The 25,393-nt window shown below is 56.7% G+C and overlaps 3 protein-coding genes across 46 annotated transcripts; 1 reads left to right on the top strand and 2 right to left on the bottom strand.

Moving 5' to 3' along the window:
• Positions 1 to 18: 18 nt before the first annotated feature.
• PPP1R13L (protein phosphatase 1 regulatory subunit 13 like) lies at positions 19 to 20,659 on the top strand. Its single transcript, XM_054518359.1, is given in 14 exon segments — positions 19 to 171; positions 3,438 to 3,493; positions 6,472 to 6,594; positions 6,711 to 7,082; positions 9,429 to 9,518; positions 10,104 to 10,171; positions 11,484 to 11,922; positions 12,801 to 12,877; positions 12,880 to 13,332; positions 14,592 to 14,729; positions 15,320 to 15,453; positions 16,110 to 16,276; positions 18,815 to 19,014; positions 20,487 to 20,659. Coding segments are annotated over 13 exon segments (2,355 nt in total). The 5' UTR covers positions 19 to 171; position 3,438; the 3' UTR covers positions 20,526 to 20,659.
• A 63-nt stretch (positions 20,660 to 20,722) lies between these two features.
• LOC118701177 (uncharacterized) lies at positions 20,723 to 22,735 on the bottom strand. Of its 42 annotated transcripts, XM_054518353.1 has the most exons (7): positions 22,580 to 22,735; positions 22,237 to 22,307; positions 22,037 to 22,107; positions 21,636 to 21,826; positions 21,503 to 21,533; positions 21,380 to 21,461; positions 20,723 to 21,297 (listed from the first exon to the last, which is right to left on the bottom strand). In XM_054518353.1, exons 1-7 carry the CDS (start codon positions 22,733 to 22,735, stop codon positions 20,955 to 20,957), a joined length of 945 nt encoding a protein of 314 aa, XP_054374328.1. In that variant the 3' UTR covers positions 20,723 to 20,954. The 42 variants fall into 42 exon arrangements, with proteins under 42 accessions (XP_054374328.1, XP_054374312.1, XP_054374326.1 ...); XM_054518337.1 differs by having other exon boundaries at positions 21,503 to 21,826; XM_054518351.1 differs by lacking the exon at positions 21,503 to 21,533 and having other exon boundaries at positions 21,380 to 21,430; positions 21,544 to 21,826.
• Positions 20,723 to 25,052, bottom strand: SNRPD2 (small nuclear ribonucleoprotein D2 polypeptide). 3 transcript variants are annotated; one of them, XM_054518357.1, is made up of 4 exons: positions 24,972 to 25,052; positions 23,953 to 24,132; positions 22,709 to 22,912; positions 20,723 to 22,226 (listed from the first exon to the last, which is right to left on the bottom strand). In XM_054518357.1, coding segments are annotated over exons 1-3 (357 nt in total). In that variant the 5' UTR covers positions 24,974 to 25,052; the 3' UTR covers positions 20,723 to 22,226; positions 22,709 to 22,737. The 3 variants fall into 3 exon arrangements, with proteins under 3 accessions (XP_054374332.1, XP_054374333.1, XP_036261703.1); XM_054518358.1 differs by having other exon boundaries at positions 20,723 to 21,975; XM_036405810.2 differs by having other exon boundaries at positions 20,723 to 22,912.
• Between the last annotated feature and the right edge of the window lie 341 nt (positions 25,053 to 25,393).

The raw sequence follows: 25,393 nt of genomic DNA, 5'->3' as shown, positions 1-25,393 counted from the left end.
CCCAGGTATCCACCGGGACCCTCCGGGACCCTCCGGTAACGCCCAGGTACCCACCGGGACCCTCCGGGACCCCTCCGGGACCTCCCCGGGACCCACCGGGACCCACCCAGACCCCTCCGGTACCGACCGGGACCCACCGGGACCCCTCCCCTTCCCACCGGGACCTCCCAGGTACCCCCCGGGACCCCCCCCGCGAGTACCGACCCCCAGGAGGGACCCCCGGGGGGGATTTTGGGGTGTCTGGGATGGGTCCGGACCCCCCGACTCAAATTTGGGCTCCTGGGGTGGGTCTGGAACCCCCCCGGGTGGGATTTGGGGGTCCTGGGGTGGGGGTGACACCCCTGGGTGGGATTTGGGGGTCCCGAACCCCCCCCGGGTGGGATTTTGGGGACTCGAGTGGGATTTTGGGGTCCCGAACCCCCCCCCGGGTGGAATTTTGGGGTCTCGAGTGAGATTTTGGGGTCTCGAGTGGGATTTGGGGATCCCGAAGCCCCCCCGGGTGGGATTTTGGGGTCTCGAGTGGGATTTGGGGGTCCCGAACCCCCCCCGGGTGGGATTTGGGGGTTTCGAGTGGAATTTTGGGGTCCCGAACCCCCCACGGGTGGGATTTTGGGGTCTCGAGTGGGATTTGGGGGTCCCGAACCCCCCCCGGGTGGGATTTTGGGGTGCCGGGGGTGGGGTGGGGGTGACACCCCCGGGTGTGTCCCCAATTCAGGGCCGGGGTCCCTCAAAACCTCCCCCAGAGCCCCAAATCCAACCCAAAGAACTCCCCAAAAATCCCTAAAAAATCCCCAAAAAATCCTCAAAAAAATCCCCAAAAATCCCCCCCAAAAATCCCTAAAAAAATCCTCAGAAAAAAAACCCCAAAAATCACCCAAAAATTCCAAAATCTCCTCCTAAATAACAAACCGAAAAATCCCCCCAAAAATCAAAGAAATCCCAAGAAAATCTCCCCCTAAAAAACTCAAAAAAAATTATTAAAATTAAAAAAAAAATCCTCAAAAAATTCCAAAAAATCCCCCATCTCCCCCAAAAAATAAAATTAAAAAAAAACCCCAAAAATCCTCAAAAAAACTCAAAAAATCCCCCCAAAAATCCTAAAAATCCCCTCAAAATTAAATTTAAAAACCCACAAAAAATCCTCCAAAAAATCTCAACAAATCCCCCAAAATTCCCACAAAAATAAAAATAAATTCCCCTAAAAATCCCCCCCCAACATTTTATAGTCCCTTAAACCCTCCAAAATAAAATAAAATAAAATAAAATAAAATAAAATAAAATAAAATAAAATAAAATAAAATAAAATAAAATAAGCAAAGAATATCCCAAAAAACCCAAAAAATCTCAGAAAATCAAAAAATCCCCCCCCAAAAAAGCCCCAAACCCCCCCAAATTCGGGGCTCTGGGGGTGCCCCCGCTTGGGCCCCGCCCCGGGGGGTGTGGGCGTGGCCGCCCCCCCCCCCCCCCCCGCGGTTAATTAGCGCTAATTACGGTAATTACGGTAATTACTGTTGTGCTCTGCGAGCCCCGGCGGGTCCGGGCACGCCCCGCTCGCGGCGTTCCCAGGATCGGGGCCGGGGGTGTCCCCAAAACGTCCCCAAAATATCCCCTAAATATCCCCTAAATGTCCTCAAAATATCCCCCAAATGGCCCCTAAATACCCCCAAAATATCCCCACAATATCCCCAAAATATCCCCAAAATTTTCCCCAAAAATGTCCCCAAAATGTCCCCACAATATCCCCAAAATGTCCCCAAAATATCCCCCAAATGTCCCCAAAATTTTCCCCAAAATTTTCCCCAAAATGTCCCCACAATGTCCCCAAATTATCCCAAAATCTTCCCCAAAACATCCCTAAAATGTCCCCTAAATACCTCCAAAATCTCCCCAAAATGTCCCCACAATGTCCCCAAAATGTCCCCAAAATTTTTCCCAAAATGTCCCCAAAATGTCCCCATAATATCCCCAATAATGTCCCCAAAATGTCCCCAAAACATCCCAAAAAGGTCCCCAAAATATCCCCAAAATGTCCCCAAAATTTTCCCCAAAACGTCCCCCAAATGTCCCCATAATATCCCCAATAATGTCCCCAAAATGTCCCCAAAACATCCCAAAAAGGTCCCCAAAATATCCCCAAAATTTCCCCAAATTATCCCCAAAATCTCGCCAAAATATTCCCAAAATTTTCCCCAAAATCTCGCCAAAATATTCCCAAAATTTTCCCCAAAATGTCCCCAAAATGTCCAAAATCCCCCCCAAAATAACCGGGAGCCCCTCCCCGTCCTGAAATCCTTCCAAAAGTGCGAAAATTCGCCCCAAAAAGTGCTCAAATATTTGATAAAAAGCGCTCAAATCCTTTAAAAACCTGCTAAAATCCTCTCCAAAAGTGCCAAAATCAGCCCAAAAAGCGCCAAAATCCTCCTAAAAAAGTGCTGAAAGCTCCCTAAAAAGTGGTTAAATCACCCCAAAAGTGCTAAAATCGCCCTAAAAAGTGTTAAAATCAACCCGAAAAGGGGTAAAATTCCCCTAAAAATCCGCTAAAATCCTCAAAAAAAAGCACCAAAATCGCCCAAAAAGCGCTAAAATCCTCAAAAAAAAGCACCAAAATTGCCCCAAAAGCGCTAAAATCCTCAGAAAAAAGCACAAAAATCGCCCCAAAAAGCGCTAAAATCCTCAAAAAAAAGCACCAAAATCGCCCAAAAAGCACTAAAATCCTCAGAAAAAGTGCTAAAAATCTTTTAAAACGAGCTAAAATCGTCTCAAAAATGCTAAAATCCCTCAAAAAAAAGCGCTAAAATCACCCTAAAATGTGCTAAAATCACCCCAAAAAGCGCTAAAATCACCCCAAAATGTGCTAAAATCACCCTAAAATGTGCTAAAATCACCCCAAAATGCGCTAAAATCACCCCAAAATGTGCTGAAATCCCCCCCAGAAAGCACCAAAATCCCACAAACCCCATCAGGTGCCACCCCCTCGATGTCCCCAGGTGTCCCCTCAGTGTCCCCAAACCCCCCGGACCCCCCCAAATCCCCTTCCCCACCCCCGAGACCCCCCAAAAAAACCCCCCTAAATTCACCCCAAAACCCCATAAATCCGTCCCAAAAAAGCCCTAAACCCCCCCAAAAACCCCTCCAAAACCCCACAAACCCCATCAGGTGCCACCCCCCGCTGTCCCCCGGTGTCCCCCCAGTGTCACCAGACCCCCCCTAAAAAGTCACAGCCCCCCAAAAACCCCAAACCCACCCCAAAAAAACCCCAGACTCGCCCCCCCCAAAAAAAAGCCTCAAACACCCCAAAAAAAGCCCCAAAACCCCCCCAAAACCCCCCCAGACCCCATCAGGTGCCCCCCTCCCAATGTCCCCGGGTGTCCCCAAAGCCCCCAGACCCCCCAAAAAGCCCCAAACGCCCCCAATTTCCCCCCCCCCCCGCCCCCCAGGATGGCGAGCGAGCGGCTGCGCAGCGCCCAGGACCTGCTGGACCTGACCTTCCAGTGTGAGCAGGGGCACCCCAAAATCCGGGGGGGACCCCTAAATGTGGGGGGACCCCGACCCTAAATCTGTGTGTGACCCCCACCCCAAAATCTGTGTGTGACCCCCAACCCCAAATACGGGGGGACTCCTAAATGTGGGGGGACCCCGACCCTAAATCTGTGTGTGACCCCCACCCCAAAATCCGGGGGGACCCCAAAATCTGGGGGGACCCCGACCCTAAATCTGTGTGTGACCTTCACCCCTAAATCTGTGTGTGACCTTCACCCCAAATCCGGGGGGGACCCCTAAATGTGGGTGGACCCCGACCCTAAATCTGTGTGTGACATTCACCCCAAATCCGGGGGGGGACCCCCACCCCCAAATACGGGAGGACCCCTAAATGTGGGGGGACCCCGACCCTAAATCTGTGTGTGACCCCCAACCCCAAAATCTGTGTGTGACCTTCACCCCAAAATCCGGGGGGGACCCCTAAATGTGGGGGGACCCCGACCCTAAATCTGTGTGTGACCCCCACCCCAAAATCTGTGTGTGACCTTCACCCCAAATCCGGGGGACCCCGACCCTAAATCTGTGTGTGACCCCCAACCCCAAATCCGGGGGACCCCAAAATGTGGGGGGACCCCGACCCTAAATCTGTGTGTGACCTTCACCCCAAATCCGGGGGACCCCAAAATGTGGGGGGAACCCGACCCTAAATCTGTGTGTGACCCCCACCCCTAAATCTGTGTGTGACCCCCAACCTCAAATACGGGGGGGGGACCCCAAAATGTGGGGGGAACCCGACCCTAAATCTGTGTGCGACCCCCACCCCTAAATCTGTGTGTGACCCCCACCCCCAAATCCGGGGGGACCCCAAAATCTGGGGGGACCCCGACCCTAAATCTGTGTGTGACCCCCAACCCCAAATACGGGGGACCCCTAAATGTGGGGGGATCCTGACCCTAAATCTGTGTGTGACCCCCAACCCCAAATACGGGGGACCCCTAAATGTGGGGGGATCCTGACCCTAAATCTGTGTGTGACCTTCACCCCAAAATCCGGGGGGGACCCCTAAATGTGGGGGAACCCCGACCCTAAATCTGTGTGTGACCCCCACCCCCAAATCCGGGGGGACCCCAAAATCTGGGGGGAACCCCGACCCTAAATCTGTGTGCGACCTTCACCCCAAATTCGGGGGGACCCCGACCCTAAATCTGTGTGTGACCCCCACCCCTAAATCTGTGTGTGACCTTCACCCCAAATCCGGGGGGACCCCAAAATCTGGGGGGACCCCGACCCTAAATCTGTGTGTGACCCCCACCCCAAAATCTGTGTGTGACCTTCACCCCAAATCCGGGGAGACCCCTAAATGTGGGGGGAACCCCGACCCTAAATCTGTGTGTGACCTTCACCCCAAATCCGGGGAGACCCCTAAATGTGGGGGGAACCCCGACCCTAAATCTGTGTGTGACCCCCACCCCCAAATACGGGGGGACCCCTAAATGTGGGGGGACCCCGACCCTAAATCTGTGTGTGACCCCCCACCCCAAAATCTGTGTGTGCCCCAAATCTGGGGGTGCCCCCCACCCCAAATCCTTTATCCCCCACCCCAAATCTGTGCCCCTAAATCCCATTTTCCTACCCCAAATCCAGCCCTGGTCATGCAGCCCATGGACCCCAAATCCACGACCCCGGATCCTTTATTCCCACCCCAAATCCATGTTCCTAAATCCTGTATTCTCACCCCAAACTCATGTTCCTAAATCCCATATTCTCACCCCAAACCCATGTTCCTAAATCCCTTTTTCTCCCCAAATCCATGTTCCTAAATCCTGTATTCTCACCCCAAACTCATGTTCCTAAATCCCTTTTGCCAGTCCAAATCCATGTTCCTAAATCCTGTATTCTCACCCCAAACCCATGTTCCTAAATCCCTTCCCCCCCCAAATCCATGTTCCTAAATCCTGTATTCTCACCCCAAACCCATGTTCCTAAATCCCCTTTTCCCCCAAATCCATGTTCCTAAATCCTTTATTCCCACCCCAAACCCATGACCCTAAATCCTGTATTTTCACCCCAAACCCATGACCGTGGATCCTTTATTCCCACCCCAAACCCATGTTCCTAAATCCTGTATTCTCACCCCAAACCCATGTTCCTAAATCCCCTTTTCCCCCAAATCCATGTTCCTAAATCCTTTATTCCCACCCCAAACCCATGACCCTAAATCCTGTATTCTCACCCCAAACCCATGACCGTGGATCCTTTATTCCCACCCCAAACCCATGTTCCTAAATCCCCTTTTTCTCACCCCAAATCCAGCCCTGGCCATGCAGCAGATGGACCTGAAGCAGGTGGAGCTGGACACGGCCGTGGAGGAATCCTTTACCCTCCATCCCAAATCCCTGACCCTAAACCCAAACCCACGTCCCTAAATCCTCACCCATGTTCCTAAATCCCCTGTTCTGACCCCATTTTCAGCCCTGGCCATGCAGCACATGGACCTGAAGCAGGTGGAGCTGGACACGGCTGTGGAGGAATCCTTTACCCTCCATCCCAAACCCTTTGTTCCCACCCCAAATCCATGACCCTAAACCCAAACCCACGTCCCTAAATCCTCACCCATGTTCCTAAATCCCCTTTTCTCACCCCAAATCCAGCCCTGGCCATGCAGCACATGGACCTGAAGCAGGTGGAGCTGGACACGGCCGTGGCCAAAGTGGCCAAACCCTTTATCCCCACCCCAAATCCATGACCCCAAACCCACGTCCCCAAATCCTCACCCATGTTCCTAAATCCCCTGTTCTCACCCCATTTTCAGCCCTGGCCATGCAGCACATGGACCTGAAGCAGGTGGAGCTGGACACGGCCGTGGAGGAATCCTTTACCCTCCATCCCAAATCCTTTATCCCCACCCCAAATCCATGACCCTAAACCCAAACCCATGACCCCAAATCCTCACCCATGTTCCTAAATCCCCTGTTCTCACCCCATTTTCAGCCCTGGCCATGCAGCACATGGACCTGAAGCAGGTGGAGCTGGACACGGCCGTGGCCAAGGTGGACGAGCTCTCCCGCCAGCTCGAGTCCCTCTGGACGGACGGGCCCGGACCCCCCCCCCAAAGTGAGCCCCGGGAATTTTTTATTTTTTTTTTTTGGGGGGGGGGGGGGGATTTTGGGGAGGGGTCCCCGAATCCCCCCCCAATCCCCCTTAAATTCCCCTAAACCCCGTTTAACCCCTTCGTGCCCAGGAGCAGAGCAGCCCCGGCCGGAGCCGCTCGAGCCGCCGGAGCCTCCTGGGGGACGCTCTGGAATTGGGGGGGGGTCTCGGGGAGCCTTTGGGGCGACCCCCGCCCCATTTCCTGGGGGGGGCGGAGCCGGAACGAGCCCCCTCCCCTCGGCCCAAGGTGCTGGCGGTGCCCGGCCCGGGCAGAGCCCCCTCCCCACGCCCCCCCCCCTCCCTCCTCCTGCGGCCCTTCGAGCTCCTGGGGGGGCTCGGGGGGTCCCCGGGGGGGGCGTTCGGCACCGAGAGACCCCCGGCCCCCCCCCCGTACGAGGTGCAGGCGCTGTACCCGTCCCTGAGCGGCCCCCCCGGAACGTTCCGGACGCAGGGTGAGGGACACGGGGCAGGGGGGGACATGGGGGGAGATAAGGGGGGGACATGGGGGGATAAAGGGGGGGACATGGGGGGGAGATAAGGGGGGGACATGGGGGGGAAAAGGGGGGGACATGAGGGGGATAAGGGGGCGATAAAGGAGGGAAAAAGGAGGGGATATGGGGGGGACATGGGGAGATAAAGGGGGGGACGGGGGGGATAAAGGAGGGGAAAAGGGGGGGACATGGGGGGGGATAAGGGGGGGACATGGGGGGGAAAAGGGGGGGGGACATGGGGGGGACATGGGGGATAAGGGGGGGAAAGGGGGGGACAGAGAGGGGACAAGGGGGGGACATGGGGGGGATAAATGGGGGGACATGGGGGTATGAGGGGGAGATAAAGGAGGGAAAAAGGGGGGGACATGAGGGGGATAAAGGGGGGGGACAGAGAGGGGACAAAGGGGGGGACATGGGGGGGATAAGGGGGGGGACATAGGGGGAAAAAGGGGGGGGACATGGGGGGGACAAGAGGGAGGATGGGGGGGAAATGGGGGATAAAGGGGGGGACATGGGGGGAGATAAGGGGGGAAAAACGGGGGGATAAGGGGGGGATAAAAGAGGGAAAAAGGGGGGACATGGAGGGGAAACGGGGGGGACATGGGGGGACAGAGAGGGGGACATGGGGGGATAAAGGGGGGGAAAAAGGGGGGGACAGAGAGGGGGACATGGGGGGACATGGGGGGAAAAAGGGGGGACAGAGAGGGGGACATGGGGGGCACAAGGCGGGGACAAGATGGGGACATGGGGACACAGAGAGGGGCTGCTCTGTGCTCGGGGGGGTTTGGGCCACCTGGGCTGTCCCTGAACCCTCCCGGGCTGTCCCCAACCCTGTCCCCGTGTCCCCATCACTGTCCCCAACCCTGTCCCCGTGTCCCCATCATTGTCCCCGTGTCCCCAACATTTTCCCCAACATTGTTCCTCTGTCCCCAACCCTGTCCCTAAGTCCCCAACCCGGTCCCCAACCTGGTCCCCGTGTCCCCATCTCTGTCCCCATCATTGTCCCTGTGTCCCCAACCCTGTCCCCAACCCTGTCCCCGTGTCCCCATCATTGTCCCCAACCCGGTCCCCGTGTCCCCAACCCTGTCCCCAACCCAGTCCCCATGTCCCCATCTTTGTCCCCGTGTCCCCAACCCTGTCCCTGTGTCCCCATTGCTGTTCCTGGGGTGTCCCCATCGCTGTCCCCGTGTCCCCAACCCTGTCCCCATCGCTGTCCCGTGTCCCCAACCCTGTCCCCATGTCCCCAACCCTGTCCCCGTGTCCCCATCGCTGTCCCTGTGTCCCCATCGCTGTCCCCGTGTCCCCAACCCTGTCCCCACCGCTGTCCCTGTGTCCCCATCGCTGTCCCTGTGTCCCCAACCCCGTCCCCGTGTCCCCATCGCTGTCCCTGTGTCCCCATCGCTGTCCCCGTGTCCCCAACCCTGTCCCCATCGCTGTCCCTGTGTCCCCATCGCTGTCCCCGTGTCCCCAACCCTGTCCCCATGTCCCCATCGCTGTCCCTGGGGTGTCCCCATCGCTGTCCCCGTGTCCCCAACCCTGTCCCCGTGTCCCCATTGCTGTTCCTGGGGTGTCCCCATCGCTGTCCCCGTGTCCCCAACCCCGTCCCCGTGTCCCCATTGCTGTTCCTGGGGTGTCCCCATTGCTGTTCCTGGGGTGTCCCCAACCCTGTCTCCGTGTCCCCAACCCTGTCCCCATGTCCCCATTGCTGTCCCCGTGTCCCCATCGCTGTTCCTGGGGTGTCCCCATCGCTGTCCCCGTGTCCCCAACCCTGTCCCCATCATTGTCCCTATGTCCCCAACCCTGTCCCCGTGTCCCCAACCCTGTCCCCGTGTCCCCATTGCTGTTCCTGGGGTGTCCCCATCCCTGTCCCCGTGTCCCCACTGCTGTTCCTGGGGTGTCCCCAACCCTGTCCCCGTGTCCCCATTGCTGTTCCTGGGGTGTCCCCAACCCTGTCCCCGTGTCCCCAACCCTGTCCCTGTGTCCCCATCGCTGTCCCCGTGTCCCCATTGCTGTCCCCGTGTCCCCAACCCTGTCCCCATCGCTGTCCCTGTGTCCCCATCGCTGTCCCCGTGTCCCCAACCCTGTCCCCATCGCTGTCCCCATGTCCCCAACCCTGTCCCCATCGCTGTCCCTGTGTCCCCATCGCTGTCCCCGTGTCCCCAACCCTGTCCCTGTGTCCCCATTGCTGTTCCTGGGGTGTCCCCATCGCTGTCCCCGTGTCCCCAACCCTGTCCCCATCGCTGTCCCTGTGTCCCCATCGCTGTCCCCGTGTCCCCAACCCTGTCCCCATCGCTGTCCCCACCCCAGATGACCTCGGCCTCAAGCGGCGGCCGCAGAAGAGTTGGAACGAGTCCGACCTGGACGTGGCCTACGAGAAAAAACCGGGGGGCTACGACCGTGAGAGGGGGGCTGGGGACACCTGGGGACACCTGGGGACACCTGGGGACACCTGGGGACATCGGGGGACATCGGGGGGTGGCACCTGATAGGGTTTATGGAGGTTTGGAGGGGCTTTTTGGGGGGGTTTGGGGCTTTTTTGGGGGGTCTCAGGGATGGGGAAGGGGATTTGGGGGCACTGGAGGGGTCTGGGGACACCTGGGGACACCTGGGGACACCTGGGGACATCGGGGGGTGGCACCTGCTGGGGTTTATGGGGGTCTGGGGGGGCTTTTTTGGGGGAATCTGGGGACATTTTTTGGGGCAATCTGGGGACGTTTTTTGGGGGAATCTGGGACGTTTTTTGGGGCAATCTGGGGACGTTTTTTGGGGGAATCTGGGACGTTTTTTGGGGCAATCTGGGGACGTTTTTTGGGGCAATCTGGGGACATTTTTTGGGGGAATCTGGGGACATTTTTTGGGGCAATCTGGGGACGTTTTTTTGGGATTTGAGTTTGGCGAGGGAATTCCAGGATTTTTTTAGGGTCGTGTGTGTGTCCCCCCCGTCCCCCCCCCCCATGACCTCGGTTGTCCCCCCCTCCCCAGGGACCCCCGAGCCCCAAGGCCGCCCCTCGCTGGGGCTGTGGAGGGAATCCAGCCTGGATTCGGGCAAGGTGGGCCCCGAAATTTGGGATTTTGGGGGGGGGGGGGTCCCAAAGCTTAAACCCCCCCCCAAAAAAAACCCCACAAACCAAAACCTTTTTAACCCTTTTATGCCATTTTAAACCCTTTTAAAACCCATTTTTAACCCCTTTTTAACGCTTTTAAAGCTCCATTTTAACCCACTTTTAACCCTTTTAAAACTCATTTTTAACCCATTTTTAAAGCCCATTTTTAACCCCTTTATAACCCTTTTAAAGCCCATTTTTAACCCCCATTTTTAACCCTTTAAAGCCCTTTTAAAACTCCTTTTTAACCCATTCTTAACCCTTTTAACACCCATTTTTAACCTCATCTTTAACCTTTTAAACTCCTTTTTTTAAACCCCATCTTTAACCCTTTAAACTCCTTTTTTAAACCCGTTTTTAACCCCATTTTCAACCCTTTAAACTCCTTTTTTAAACCCCATCTTTAATCCTTTAAACTCCTTTTTTAACCCATTTTCAACCCCATCTTTAACCCTTTAAACGCATTTTTTAACCCCATCTTTAACCCTTTAAACCACCCTTTTCAACCCCATCTTTAACCCTTTAAACTCCCTTTTTAACCCCATCTTTAACCCTTTAAACTCCTTTTTAACCCATTTTCAACCTCATCTTTAACCCTTCAAACCCCTTTTTTTTCAACCCCATCTTTAACCTTTTAAACCCCTTTTTTTAAACCCCATCTTTAACCCTTTAAACTCCCTTTTTAACCCATTTTCAACCCCATCTTTAACCCTTTAAACGCCTTTTTCAACCCCATCTTTAACCCTTTAAACTCCTTTTTTAACCCATTTTCAACCCCATCTTTAACCCTTTAAACTCCATTTTTAACCCCATCTTTAACCCTTTAAACGCCTTTTTCAACCCCATCTTTAACCCTTTAAACTCCTTTTTTAAACCCATTTCAACCCCATCTTTAACATGTTTTTAACCCCATCTTTAACCCTTTAAACTCCTTTTTTAACCCGTTTTTAACCCCATCTTTAACCCTTCAAACCCCTTTTTTTTCAACCCCATCTTTAACCCTTCAAACCCCTTTTTTTCAACCCCATCTTTAACCCTTTAAACTCATTTTTTAACCCCATCTTTAACCCTTTAAACTCCTTTTTTAAACCCATTTTCAACCCCATCTTTAACCCTTCAAACCCCTTTTCTTTCAACCCCATCTTTAACCCTTTAAACCCCCTTTTTTTTTTTCCAACCCCATTTTCAACACCACCCCCCCCCCAATTTTTTTTTTTTTTTTTTTTAATTTTTTTTTAACCCCCTTTCCTCTCCCCAGGACGGCCCCTTCGGCTCCCACAGCGCCACTTTGCCGCGCAATTACAAGCTCTCCCCTCTGGAGCGGCGGCAGCAGCAGCAGCAGCAGCAGCACGAGGAGCCCACGGTGGGGACGTCGCCGCTGTCGCTGTCGCCGTTCCGGCCGCGGACGCTGCCCCGGGGGTGGCCCCTGGGCCCTCAGCACCCACAGCAGCACCCACAGCACCCACAGCAGCCGGTGTCGCGCATCCCCGTGCCCCCTCCGGCCGGCAGGCCCCCCCGCCACAAGCCCCTGCCCCTCTCCATGATCTTCCGCCTCCAGAACGCCTTCTGGGAGCAGGGGGGGCCCAGGGCGGCGCCCCCGGGCGGCGGCAGCAGCGCCCCCCAAGCCGGGGGGACGCCGCGGGGGTCACCCCAAAAGCTGCCGGCGCTGGGCCCGGCGGGAATGGCTGGGGGGGAAGGTGAGAGGGGTTTGGGGAGGGGGAAAAAAGGGGGGGGGGAGGAGAAAAGGGGGTTTTGGGGGGTAAAATGGGGATTTGGGGCAGTAAGAAGGGATTTGGGGAGGGTAAAATGGGGATTGGGGGGTAAAAAGGGAATTTGGGGCAGTAAGAAGGGGATTTGGGGGGGTAAAAAGGGGATTTTGGGGGGTAAAAAGGGGGATTTGGGCAGTAAGAAGGGGATTTGGGGAGGGTAAAAAGGGGATTTTGGGGGGTAAAAAGGGGATTTTGGGGAGTTTAGGGGTGTTTGGGGGTGTTTGAGGGGGGTAAAAAGGGGATTTTGGGGGGTAAGAAGGGGATTTTTGGGGATTTAGGGGTGTTTGGGGGGGTGAAAAGGGGATTGGGGGGGTAAAATGGGGATTGGGGGGGTAAAAAGGGGATTTTGGGGAGTTTAGGGGTGTTTGAGGGGGGTAAAAAAGGGGATTTGGGGAGGGTAAAAAGGGGATTTGGGGGGTTCAAGGGGGTAAAAGGGGGATTTTAGGGGGTAAAATGGGGATTTTGGGGGGTAAAATGGGGATGGGGGAGTGAGAAGGGGATTTGGGGGGTAAAAAGGGAATTTGGGGCGGTAAGAAGGGGATTTTGGGGGGGTAAAAAGGGGATTTGGGGGGGTAAAAAGGGGATTTGGGGGGGGTAAAAAGGGGATTTGGGGGTGTAAAAAGGGGATTTTTGGGGGGTTTGGGGGGTAAGAAGGGGATTTTGGGAGGTTTGGGGGGTAAAAAGGGGATTTGGGGGGTGTAAAAAGGGGATTTTGGGGCGGTAAAAAGGGGATTTTTGTGCTCTCTCCCTTTCCCCCTCCCCAATTCCCGTGCTCCCCCCCCCTCACCCCTTTTCCCCCTCCCCAGCTCCCACCCGCCCCGCGCCCCCCGAGCCTCCGGAGCCCGAGGCGGAGCTGGAGCGGCTCCTGCGCTGCTCGGACGCCGAGGGACCCCCGGAAGGTCCCCCCGAGGCGCCCCGGAGGGTCCCCCCGAGGCGCCCCCGGCCCGCCCGCTCAGCCCCACGCGGCTGCAGCCGCTGCTGCCGCCCGAGGCCCGCAGGGTGCCCGAGTTCCAGGAGGTCGCCCGGGTTCTGGCGGAGATGCCGCGGCCGCTGAAGCGCCGGGGCTCGATGGAGCAGAGCCCCGGGCCCGCCGCCGCCCCGGCGCGCACCCGCCACTACCGGCAGCTGATCCCGCGCCTGCTGCACCGGCCCGGCACGGCCGCCGCGCCGGGGGAAGGCGGCGGGGAGGCGGCGCTGCCGCTGTCGCCTCCTCCTCCTCCTCTTCCTCCTCCTCTTCCTCCTCCTCCTCCTCCTCCTCCTCCTCCTGCTGCTGCCCTGGAGGGTTCGGCCCCGGTGGCACCGGCGGCGGCGGCGGCCGGGGGAGCGGGGCAGGTGCCGGTGAGTGGGGACGGGCGGTGGCGTTGTCGCTGTGGGACCCTCCCCCAAGTGTCACTGTCGCTGTGGGACATCCCCAAGTGTCACTGTCACACTGGGGACACTCCCCCAAGTGTCACTGTCGCTGTGGGACCCTCTCCCAAGTGTCACTGTGGGACACTCCCCTCAAGTGTCACTGTCACACTGTGGGACCCTCCCCCAAGTGTCACTGTCACTGTGGGACATCCCCAAGTGTCACTGTCACTGGGGACACTCCCCCAAGTGTCACTGTGGGACCCTCCCCCGAGTGTCACTGTCACTGGGGACACTCCCCCCCAAGTGTCACTGTGGGACCCTCCCACACACGGTGTCCCTGTGCCTCTGAGACCCCCGAGGTGTCATTGTCCCCTGGAATGCCCCGGGGGTGTCCTCGGTGTCCTCAAGGTCCCCGGGCTGGTGTCCCCAAGGTCTGGGGGTGTACCAGGGTGGTGTCCCCAATGTCTGGGGCTGTCCCGGGCTGGTGTCCCCAATGTCCGGGGCTGTCCCAGTGTGATGTCCCCAGTGTCCCGGGCTGGTGTCCCCAGTGTCCAAGGCCATGTCCCCAATGCCCGGGGCTGTCCCAGGGTGGTGTCCCCAATGTCAAAGGCAATGTCCCCAGTGTCCGGGGCTGTCCCGGGCTGATGTCCCCAATGCCCGGGGCTGTCCCGGGCTGGTGTCCCCAGTGTCCAAGGCGATGTCCCCAATGTCCAGGGCTGTCCCGGGGGTGGTGTCCCCAATGTCCGGGGCTGTCCCAGTGTGGTGTCCCCAGTGTCCAGGGCTGTCCCGGGCTGGTGTCCCCAGTGTCCAAGGCCACGTCCCCAATGTCCGGGGCTGTCCCAGTGTGATGTCCCCAATGTCCGGGGCTGTCCCAGGGTGGTGTCCCCAATGTCCGGGGCTGTCCCGGGCTGGTGTCCCCAGTGTCCAAGGCGATGTCCCCAATGTCCGGGGCTGTCCCAATGTGATGTCCCCAATGTCCGGGGCTGTCCTGGGCTGATGTCCCCAGTGTCCAAGGCCATGTGCCCAATGTCCGGGGCTGTCCCAGGGTGGTGTCCCCAGTGTCCAAGGTGGTGTCCCCAGTGTCTGGGGCTGTCCCGGGCTGGTGTCCCCAGTGTCCAAGGCCATGTCCCCAATGTCCGGGGCTGTCCCAGGGTGGTGTCCCCAGTGTCCAAGGCCATGTCCCCAATGCCCGGGGCTGTCCCAGGCTGGTGTCCCCAGTGTCCAAGGCCATGTCCCCGCTGTGGCAGGAGCTGCGCTCGGCCCTGCGCGACCCCTCCTCGCCGCGGCGCCGCCCCGGGGCGCGGGTGCGGCTGAACCCGCTGGTGCTGCTGCTGGACGCGGCCCTGACCGGAGAGCTGGACGTGGTGCAGCAGGCGGTGGCAGAGGTGACAATGGGGACAGCAGGGACACTGGGGACAGTGGGGAGGGACAGTGGGAGCTGGACGTGGTGCAGCAGGCGGTGGCAGAGGTGACAATGGGGACACCGGGAGGACAGCGGGGACAAGGTGGGGACAAGGTGGGGATGGAGAGGGGGACACGGAGAAGGGGTTGGGGACAGTGGGGACAGTGGGGACAGGTGGGGACAGTGGGGACAGGGAGTTGGTAACTTTGGGTACAGTGGGGACAGGGGGTTGGGGACAGCGGGGCTGGGTGACAATGGGGACATCAGGGGTGTCCCCGGGGGTGTCCCGGGGTGGCAGTGAGGGGACAGCAGGGACAGGGGGTTGGGGACAGCGGGGCTGGGTGACAATGGGGACATCAGGGGTGTCCCCGGGGGTGTCCCGGGGTGGCAGTGAGGGGACAGCAGGGACAGGGGGTTGGGGACAGCGGGGCTGGGTGACAATGGGGACATCAGGGGTGTCCCCGGGGGTGTCCCGGGGTGGCAGTGAGGGGACAGCAGGGACACCCGGGGGGCAGTGAGGGGACAGCAGGGACAGCCAGGTGGCAGTGAGGGGACACGCCTGGCTGTCCCCAGCTGAACGACCCGAGCCAGCCCAACGACGAGGGCATCACGGCGCTGCACAACGCCATCTGCGGCGCCAACTACGCCATCGTGGAGTTCCTGATCGCCAGCGGCGCCAACGTCAACTCCCCCGACAGCCACGGGTGGTGAGGGACAGTGGGGACAATGGGGGGGACAATGGGGACAATGGGGACAATGGGGATAATGGGGATAATGGGGACAATGGGGATAATGGGGACAATGGTGGGGACAATGGGGATAATGGGGATAATGGGGATAATGGGGATAATGGGGACAATGGGGATAATGGGACATGGGGACAATGGGGATAATGGGGACAATGGGGACAATGGGGATAATGGGGTCAATGGGGATAATGGGACATGGGGACAATGGGGACAATGGGGCGGACAATGGGGACATGGGGGACAATGGGGATAATGGGGATAATGGGGACATGGGGACAATGGGGGGGACAATGGGGACATGGGGGACAATGGGGATAATGGGGACAATGGGGATAATGGGGACATGGGGGACAATGGGGATAATGGGGACAATGAGGGGGAGAATGGGAACATGGGGACAATGGGGACAATGGTGGGGACAATGGGGACAATGGGGGGACAATGGGGGAACATGAGGGGACACAGGGGACAGTGACTTAAGGGACTTGCAGGGTGGGGCAGGACAACAACTTTTGGGGGTGGCCCCTCAACTTTTGGGGGTGGTCCCCCCAACTTTCGGGGGTGGCCCCCCCCAACTTTCGGGGCGCATCCCCCGCATTTTCGGGGTTTTGCAGGACCCCCCTGCACTGCGCGGCCTCGTGCAACGACACCGGCGTGTGCGTGGCCCTGGTGCGGCACGGCGCCGCCATCTTCGCCACCACGGCCAGCGACGGCAGCCTGGCGGTGGAGAAATGCGACCCGTACCGCGAGGGCTACGCCGACTGCTCCAGCTACCTCACTGGTGTGTACTGGGAGGGACTGGGAGCCACTGGGAGGGACTGGGGATGTGGGGTTATGGGTACTGGGATCGGGGGTTTATGGGGTTTATGGGGTTTATGGGGTTTATGGTGTGACCTGACTGCTCCAGCTCCCTCACTGGTGTGTACTGGGAGCACTGGGAGGGACTGGGGATGTGGGGTTATGGGGTACTGGGATTGGGGGTTTATGGGGTTTATGGGGTTTATGGGGTTTATGGTGCGACCCGTACCGCGAGGGCTACGCCGACTGCTCCAGCTACCTCACTGGTCTGTACTGGGAGCACTGGGAGGGACTGGGAGCCACTGGGAGTGACTGGGGATGTGGGGTTATGGGGTACTGGGATTGGGGGTTTATGGGGTTTATGGGGTTTATGGTGCGACCCGTACAGCGAGGGCTACACCAACTGCTCCAGCTCCCTCACTGGTGTGTACTGGGAGCACTGGGAGCCACTGGGAGGGACTGGGGATGTGGGGTTATGGGGTACTGGGATTGGGGGTTTATGGGGTTTATGGTGCGACCCGTACCGCGAGGGCTACGCCGACTGCTCCAGCTACCTCACTGGTCTGTACTGGGAGCACTGGGAGTGACTGGGAGCCACTGGGAGCGACTGGGGATGTGGGGTTATGGGTACTGGGATTGGGAACTGGGGATATTGGGGGTTTATGGTGTGACCCGTACTGCGAGGGCTACGCTGACTGCTCCAGCTACCTCACTGGTCTGTACTGGGAGCAACTGGGAGGGACTGGGAGCCACTGGGAGCGATGGGGGATATGGAGGATGTGGGGTTATGGGGTACTGGGATTGGGGGTTTATGGGGTTTATGGGGTTTATGGTGCGACCCGTACCGCGAGGGCTACGCCGACTGCTCCAGCTCCCTCACTGGTGTGTACTGGGAGGGACTGGGAGCCACTGGGAGGGACTGGGGGTTATGGGGAGATTTGGGGTTTCTGTCAGTACGGCAGCACGGGGGTGGTTTGGGGGTCTCTGGACGGTTTTGGGGTAACATTTTGTGTTTTGGGGTAACATTTTGTGTTTTGGGGTGACATTCTGTGTTCCGGGGCGTCCCCGCAGAGGTGGAGCAGGGCATGGGCGTGCTCAACAGCAGCGTCGTGTCGGGTGGGGATCTTTGGGGATATTTGGTGGATATTTGGGGATTTTTGGGGATATTTGGGGTTTCTGTCAATATGGTGGTACCGGGACGGTTTTGGGGTAACATTTTGTAGTTTTGGGGTGACATTTTGTGGTTTTGGGGTGACATTCTGGTTCCGGGGCGTCCCCACAGAGGTGGAGCAGGGCATGGGCGTGCTCAACAGCGGCGTGGTGTCGGGTGGGGATCTTTGGGAATATTTGGGGATTTTTGGGGACATTTGGGATTTCTGTCAATATGGTGGTACCGGGGCGGTTTTGGGGTGACATTCTCTGTTCCGGGGCGTCCCCGCAGAGGTGGAGCAGGGCATGGGCGTGCTCAACAGCGGGGTCGTGTCGGGTGGGGATATTTGGGGATCTTTGGGGATTTTTGGGGACATTTGGGGTTTCTGTCAATATGGTGGTACCGGGGCGGTTTTGGGGTGACATTTTGTGTTTTGGGGTGACATTCTCTGTTCCGGGGCGTCCCCGCAGAGGTGGAGCAGGGCATGGGCGTGCTCAACAGCGGCGTGGTGTTGGGTGGGGATTTTTGGGGATCTTTGGGGATATTTGGGGATTTTTGGGGACATTTGGGGTTTCTGTCAATATGGTGGTACCGGGGCGGTTTTGGGGTGACCTTCTCTGTTCCGGGGCGTCCCCGCAGAGGTGGAGCAGGGCATGGGCGTGCTCAACAGCGGGGGTCGCGTCGGGTGGGGAGCTTTGGGGATATTTGGGGGATATTTGGGGACATTTGGGGTTTCTGTCAATATGGTGGTACCGGGGTGGTTTTGGGGTGACATTCTCTGTTTCTGGGTGTCCCCGCAGAGGTGGAGCAGGGCATGGGCGTGCTCAACAGCGGGGGTCGCGTCGGGTGGGGAGCTTTGGGGATATTTGGGGATTTTTGGGGATTTTTGGGGATTTTTGGGGACATTTGGGGTTTCTGTCAATATGGTGGTACCGGGGCGGTTTTGGGGTGACATTCTCTGTTCCGGGGCATCCCCACAGAGGTGGAGCAGGGCATGGGCGTGTGCAACAGCGGGATCGTGTTGGGTGGGGATATTTGGGGGATATTTGGGGATTTTTGGGGACATTTGGGGTTTCTGTCAATATGGTGGTACCGGGGCGGTTTTGGGGTGACATTTTGTGTTTTGGGGTGACATTTTGTGGTTTTGGGGTGACATTCTGTGTTCCGGGGCGTCCCCGCAGAGGTGGAGCAGGGCATGGGCGTGCCCAACAGCGGGGTCGTGTCGGGTGGGGATATTTGGGGATATTTGGGGGATATTTGGGGATTTTTGGGGACATTTGGGGTTTCTGTCAATATGGTGGTACCGGGGCGGTTTTGGGGTAACATTTTGTGTTTTGGGGTGACATTCTCTGTTCCGGGGTGTCCCCGCAGAGGTGGAGCAGGGCATGGGCGTGCTCAACAGCGGCGTGGTGTACGCGCTCTGGGATTACAGCGCCGAGTTCGGGGACGAGCTCTCGTTCCGCGAGGGGGAGCCGGTGACCGTCCTGCGCCGCGAGCCCCCCGAGGAGCTCGACTGGTGGTGGGGGTCCCTCTACGGCCACGAGGGATACGTGCCCCGCAACTACTTCGGGGTGAGGGGGGCTCTGGGGGTCGCCTGAGGGGCCCGGGGTAGTTGGGGAGGGGTCCCGTAGGGGTTAAATCCATTGGGGAGGGGTCTCAGGGGGGGTAAATCCATTGGGGAGGGGTCCCATAGGGGTTAAATCCATTGGGGAGGGGTCTTAGAGGGGATAAAGAGTTTGGGGAGGGGTCCTATAGGGGATAAAGGGTTTGGGGAGGGGTCTTAGAGGGGGTAAATCCGTTGGGGAGGGGTCCCGTAGGGGTTAAATCTATTGGGGAGGGGTCTTAGGGGTTAAATCCATTGGGGAGAGGTCTTAGAGGGGATAAAGGGTTTGGGGAGGGGTCCCATAGGGGATAAATCCATTGGGGAGGGGTCCTATAGGATAATTTGGGGAGGGGTATTTTTTGGGGGGGGGTTGGGTTTTTTGGGATTGGATTTTTTTGGGTTTTTTTGAGGTTGAGTTTTCTTGGTGTTGGGATTTTTTGGGGTTGGGTTTTTATTGGGGTTGAGGGGTTTATTTGGGGTTTGGATTTTTTTGGGATTGGGATTTTTTTGGGGATTAGGATTTTTTGGGTTTTGTTTCTTGGGATTGTTTTTTTTGGGTTTTTTTTGGGGTCAGATTTTATTTTCTGGGGTTGGGTTTTATTTTTTGGGGTCAGGTTTTATTTTTTGGGGTTAAGGTTTTTGGGATTAGGATTTTTTTGGGATTGGGATTTTTTTTGGATTGGGATTTTTTTTGGATTGGGATTTTTTGAGATTGGTTTTTTGGGTTTTTTTGGGGAGTTAGATTTTCTTTTTTGGCTCAGGTTTTATTTTGTGGGGTTGGGTTTTATTTTTTGGGGGTTGGGTTTTATTTTTTTGGCTCAGGTTTTATTTTTTGGGGTTGGGTTTTATTTTTTGGGGTTAGGTTTTCTTTTTTGGCTCAGGTTTTATTTTGTGGGGTTGGGTTTTATTTTTTTGGCTCAGGTTTTATTTTTTGGGGTTGGGTTTTATTTTTTGGGGTTAGGTTTTCTTTTTTGGCTCAGGTTTTATTTTGTGGGGTTGGGTTTTATTTTTTTGGCTCAGGTTTTATTTTTTGGGGTTGAGGTTTTTGGGATTAGGATTTTTTTGGGATTGGGATTTTTTTGGGATTGGAATTTTTTTGGGGATTAGGATTTTTTGGGTTTTGTTTTTTGGGGGTCAGGTTCTATTTTTTGGGGTTGGGTTTTATTTTTTTGGCTCAGGTTTTATTTTTTGGGGGTTGGGGGTTTTTGGGATTGGGATTTTTTTGGGGATTGGGATTTTTTGGGATTGTTTTTTTGGGTTTTTTGGGGGTTAGGTTTTCTTTTTTGGCTCAGGTTTTATTTTTTGGGGTCGGGTTTTATTTTTTTGGCTCAGGTTTTATTTTTTGGGGGTTGGGGTTTTTGGGATTGGGATTTTTTTTGGGATCGGTTTTTTTTGGGTTTTTTTTTTGGGTGGGGGTCTCACCTCCCTTTCCCCCCCCAGCTCTTCCCGAGGGTGCGGCCACAAAAGAAGAAAATCTGAGGGGGGGGTCCCAGCCCCCTCCCCCACCCCAAACTGGGACACGCCCCCTTTGCTGTCCCCTCCCCCCCCCCCGGGTGCCTCCCCCTTTTTCCTTTTTTTGGGATTTTTTGGGGAATAAAAACCTTTGGATGCTCCTGGGGGGGTTTTTTGTCATTTTTTGGGAGGGGGGGGGGGGTGACAGGAGGGGACACACGAGGTGACACCGGTACCAGAGCAGAATTTATTGATGGGGACACCCCAAAATCCTTCCCCAAAAAACCTCGAAATCCTTCCCCAAAATCCTCAAAAAAAACCCTCAAAATCCCCCTCAAAATCCCCCCAAATCCTTCCCTAAAATCTCCCCCAAAATCCTTCCCAAAATCCCCCAAAACCCAAAATCCTTCCCCAAAAAAACCTCGAAATCCTTCCCCAAAATCCTCCAAAATTCCCTCAAAATCCGTCCCCAAAAAACTCAAAATCCATCCCCAAAACCCCAAAATCCTTCCCAAAATCCCCCAAAACCCCAAAATCCTTCCCCAAAAAAACCTCGAAATCCTTCCCCAAAATCCTCCAAAATTCCCTCAAAATCCGTCCCAAAAAACTCAAAATCCATCCCCAAAACCCCAAAATCCTTCCCAAAATCCCCCAAAACCCCAAAATCCTTCCCAAAAATCCTTCCCCAAAATCCCCCCAAAAAAACCCCAAAATCGGGCCGGGAATTTTGGGGGAGGGGTCCTGGGGGGCTCCTGGAGGTCTTGGGGGCTCCTGGGGGAATTTGGGAAGGTTCTGGAAGGTTCCAGGGGGATCTACGAGGGTTCTGGAGGGTTCCAGAAGGTTCCAAGGGGATCTACGATGGTTCTGGAAAGTTCCGGAAGGTTCCATGGGGATCTGTGATGGTTCTGGAGGATCTGGGAAGGTTCTGGAAGGTTCCAGGGGGATCTGGGAGGGTTCTGGAAGGTTCCGGAAGGTTCCATGAGGATCTGGGAGGGTTCCGGAAGGTTCCAGGGGGATCTGGGAGGGTTCTGGAAGGTTCCGGAAGGTTCCATGGGGATCTGTGATGGTTCTGGAAAGTTCTGGAAGGTTCCAGGGGTATCTGGGAGGGTTCTGGAGGATCTGGGAAGGTTCTAGAAGGTTCCAAGGGGATCTGGGAAGGTTCTGAGAAGGTTCTGGAAGGTTCCAAAGCCACCAATCCCTACTTCCCAGCCATGAGGGCGTTGCGGAGCACCACGATGACGGAGCCGCTCTGGGAAGGTTCTGTGGGAGCTGGGAAGGTTCCAGAAGGTTCCATGGGGATCTGTGATGGTTCTGGAGGATCTGGGAAGGTTCTGAGGGACCTGGGAAGGTTCTGGAAGGTTCCAGCAGATGTTCCCATCAGGAATTCTCTATTTCCCAGCCATGAGGGCGTTGCGGAGCACCACGATGACGGAGCCGCTCTGGGAAGGCTCTGGGGGAGCTGGGAAAGTTCCGGAAGGTTCCATGGGGATCTGTGATGGTTCTGGAGGATCTGGGAAGGTTCTGAGGGACCTAGGAAGGTTCCGGAAGGTTCCATGGGGATCTGTGATGGTTCTGGAGGATCTGGGAAGGTTCTGAGGGACCTGGGAAGGTTCTGGAAGGTTCCAGGAGATGTTCCCATCAGGAATTCTCTATTTCCCAGCCATGGGGGCGTTGCCGAGCACCACGACGACGGAGCCGCTCTGGGAAGGTTCTGGGGGAGCTGGGAAGGTTCCGGTAGGTTCCGGAAGGTTCCATGGGGATCTGTGATGGTTCTGGAGGATCTGGGAAGGTTCTGAGGGACCTGGGAAGGTTCCAGAAGGTTCCATGGGGATCTGTGATGGTTCTGGAGGATCTGGGAAAGTTCCAGAAGGTTCCATGGGGATCTATGATGGTTCTGAGGGACCTGGGAAGGTTCTGGAAGGTTCCAGCAGATGTTCCCATCAGGAATTCTCTATTTCCCAGCCATGAGGGCGTTGCGGAGCACCACGATGACGGAGCCGCTCTGGGAAGGTTCTGGGGGAGCTGGGAAAGTTCCGGAAGGTTCCATGGGGATCTGTGATGGTTCTGAGGGACCTAGGAAGGTTCTGGAAGGTTCCAGGAGATGTTCCCATCAGGAATTCTCTATTTCCCAGCCATGGGGGCGTTGCGGAGCCCCACGATGACGGAGCCGCTCTGGGAAGGTTCTGGGGGAGCTGGGAAGGTTCCGGAAGGTTCCGGAAGGTTCCGGAGATGCCCATCCCTATTTGCCAGCGATGAGGGGGTTGCGGAGCACCACGATGACGGAGTCCCCGCGCAGGAACATCTTGGAGATGTAGCGGTCCTTGTTGACGGGCTTGGACTTCTTCTTGCCTTTGCCGCTCTTGGGCACCTCCGTCCACATCTCCTTGACGTTCTCCAGCACCATGTTACAGTGCCTGGGAGGGGAGGGAGAAAAACGGGGGGTTTTGGGGGGGAAAATGGGGATTTTGGGAAAAAAAAAAAACAAAAAAAAACCGGGGGTTTTGGGGTCAGGAAATGGAGTTTGGGGGGAAAAATGGGGTTTTGGGGGGAAAACGGGAGTTTTGGGAAAAAAGTGGGGGTTTTGGGGGGAAAAAATGGGGATTTGGGGGTAAGAATGGGGTTTTGGGGGGAAAATGGAGATTTTGGGGAAACGGGGATTTTGGGGGGAAATGGGGATTTGGAAGGAAAATGGGGTTTTGGAGGGGAAAAAAATGGGGATTTTGGGGTCAGGAAATGGAGTTTGGGAGGGAAAATAGGATTTTTTTTGGGAAAAATGGGAATTTTAGGAAAAAAAAGGGATTTTTGGGGGAAAAATGGGGATTTGGGGGGTAAAATGGGATTTTGGGGAAAAACGGTCGTTTTGGGATCAGGAAATGGAGTTTGGGGGAAAAACGGGGATTTTGGGGGGGGGAACTGGGGATTTTGGAGTCAGGAAATGGAGTTTGGGAGGAAAAAAGGGAATTTTGGGGGAAAACAGGGATTTTGGGGAAAAATAAGGGATTTTGGGGGAAAAAAAGATGGGGATTTTGGAGGGAAATGGGAGGATACTGTAGGAAGACTGATGTGACCCTGGGGACACCACAGGGGCCTTGGGGACACCTTGGGGACACTGAAAACCCCGGAGATGAATCTGTTGAAGGCCCAGGAGAGCTCTTGAAGCCACTGAGCCGAACTTGGGGTTACCCTGGGGATACCGAGGGGACACTGAGGACACCATGGGGACACCATAGGGACCCTGGGGACACCTTGGGGACACCTTGGGGACACCTTGGGGACACTGAAAACCCTGCAGATGAATCTGTTGAAGGCCCGGGGCACCCCTTGAGGCCACTGAGCCGAACTTGGGAGAACCGAGGCCACCACAGGACACCACAGGGACACCGTGGGGACGCTGATCTGACTCAGGTGACACCTTGGGGAGCCAGGTGACACCTTGGTGGCAGCGAGGACGCACCTGTCGAAGGCTTTGACGCGGCCCAGCAGCTTCTTGTTGTTGCGGCAGTTGATGAGCACCTGGGTGTTGTTCTTGACGCTCTGCGTCAGCACCGACAGCGGGCCCGTGTTGAACTCCTCCTCCTCGCGCTTCTGCAGCTCCTCGGGCGTCATCTCGCTCTTGGGCTTGTTCAGCAGGCTCCTGGGGACAATGGGGACATCAGGGACATCGTGGGGACATCAGGATACCAGGGGGACATCATGGAAATCAGGGGAACATCAAGGGAGCAGGGGGACATGAGAACGTTCTCTGGGGTCATCTCGCTCTTGGGCTTGTTCAGTAGCTCCTGGGGACACCAGGGGGACGTTGGGGACACCAGAATACCAGAGGGACATCATTGGGACATCAGGATATCATGGGGACATTATGGAAATCAAGGGAACAAGGGGATATGGGGACATGGAGGGACATGGAGAACGCTTCTGCAGCTCCTTGGGGGTCATCTCGCTCTTGGGCTTGTTCAGCAGCTCCTGGGGACAGTGGGGGACATCATGGTGACACTGGGACATGTGGGGACAGCATGGGGACACCTGGATCCTGCAGACAGGGATGTAACAGGACAAGGCAGGACAGGTTTGGGTACACCAGGACAGGTTTGGGGACACTGGGACCGGTCTGGGGACAGGTCTGAGGACACTGGACAGGGATGGGGACAGGTTTGGGGACACCAGGACAGGTTCAGGGACAGGTTCAGTGACACCGGGACAGGTTTGGGGACACCGGAACGGTTTGGGGACAGCGGCAGGCCCAGCACAGCGACAAAACCAAGCCCAGGCCCAGGCCCGGGCCCAGCCCCGTTCCGCGTCCCCCCGTTCCCCCATTCCTCAGTTCCGCCTCTCTCCGGTTCCCCTCGCTCGCCGCTCCCCTCCCGGTTCTCCCGCCGCTCCCCATTCCGGTTCTCCCCACATTTCCCCGCGGATTTTCCCCTTTTCCCCCCGTTTTTTCCCGGTTTTTCCCCGTTTTTCCCCCGCCGCTCTCACATGGCTGCCGCTCTGCCGCTCCCGCCGCTCCCGCTGCGCTTCCGGGGCACGGCCTGGGCGGAGCCACTTCCGGGTCGCCGCGGGGGCTGCGGCCAATGGGAGGAGGAGGTGGGCGTGGCTATAGATGAATGGGCGTGGCCAAGACGAGGGGGCCGGGCCTCAGGGGAGTTTGGGGGTCCCAGAGGGGATTTTGGGGGAATTTTGTGGGGGTCTGAGGGCAATTTTGGGGGTCTCAGAAGGGATTTGGGGAATTCACGGGGGTTTTGGGGGTCCTAGAGGGGTTTGGGGGTCCCAGAGTGAATTTGGGATATTTTGAGGGATTTTGGGGGTGCCTGAGGGGAATTTGGGGGTGCCTGAGGGGAATTTGGGGGAATTCAGGGGGGTTTTGAAGTCCCGGGGGGAATTTTGGGGTCCTAGAAGGG

Source organism: Molothrus ater, unplaced genomic scaffold, assembly GCF_012460135.2.
Source record: "Molothrus ater isolate BHLD 08-10-18 breed brown headed cowbird unplaced genomic scaffold, BPBGC_Mater_1.1 matUn_MA696, whole genome shotgun sequence".
NCBI classification, from domain to species: domain Eukaryota; kingdom Metazoa; phylum Chordata; class Aves; order Passeriformes; family Icteridae; genus Molothrus; species Molothrus ater.
Note: the sequence above shows the minus strand (reverse complement) of the source record. Positions and strands in the feature narration are given on the sequence as shown.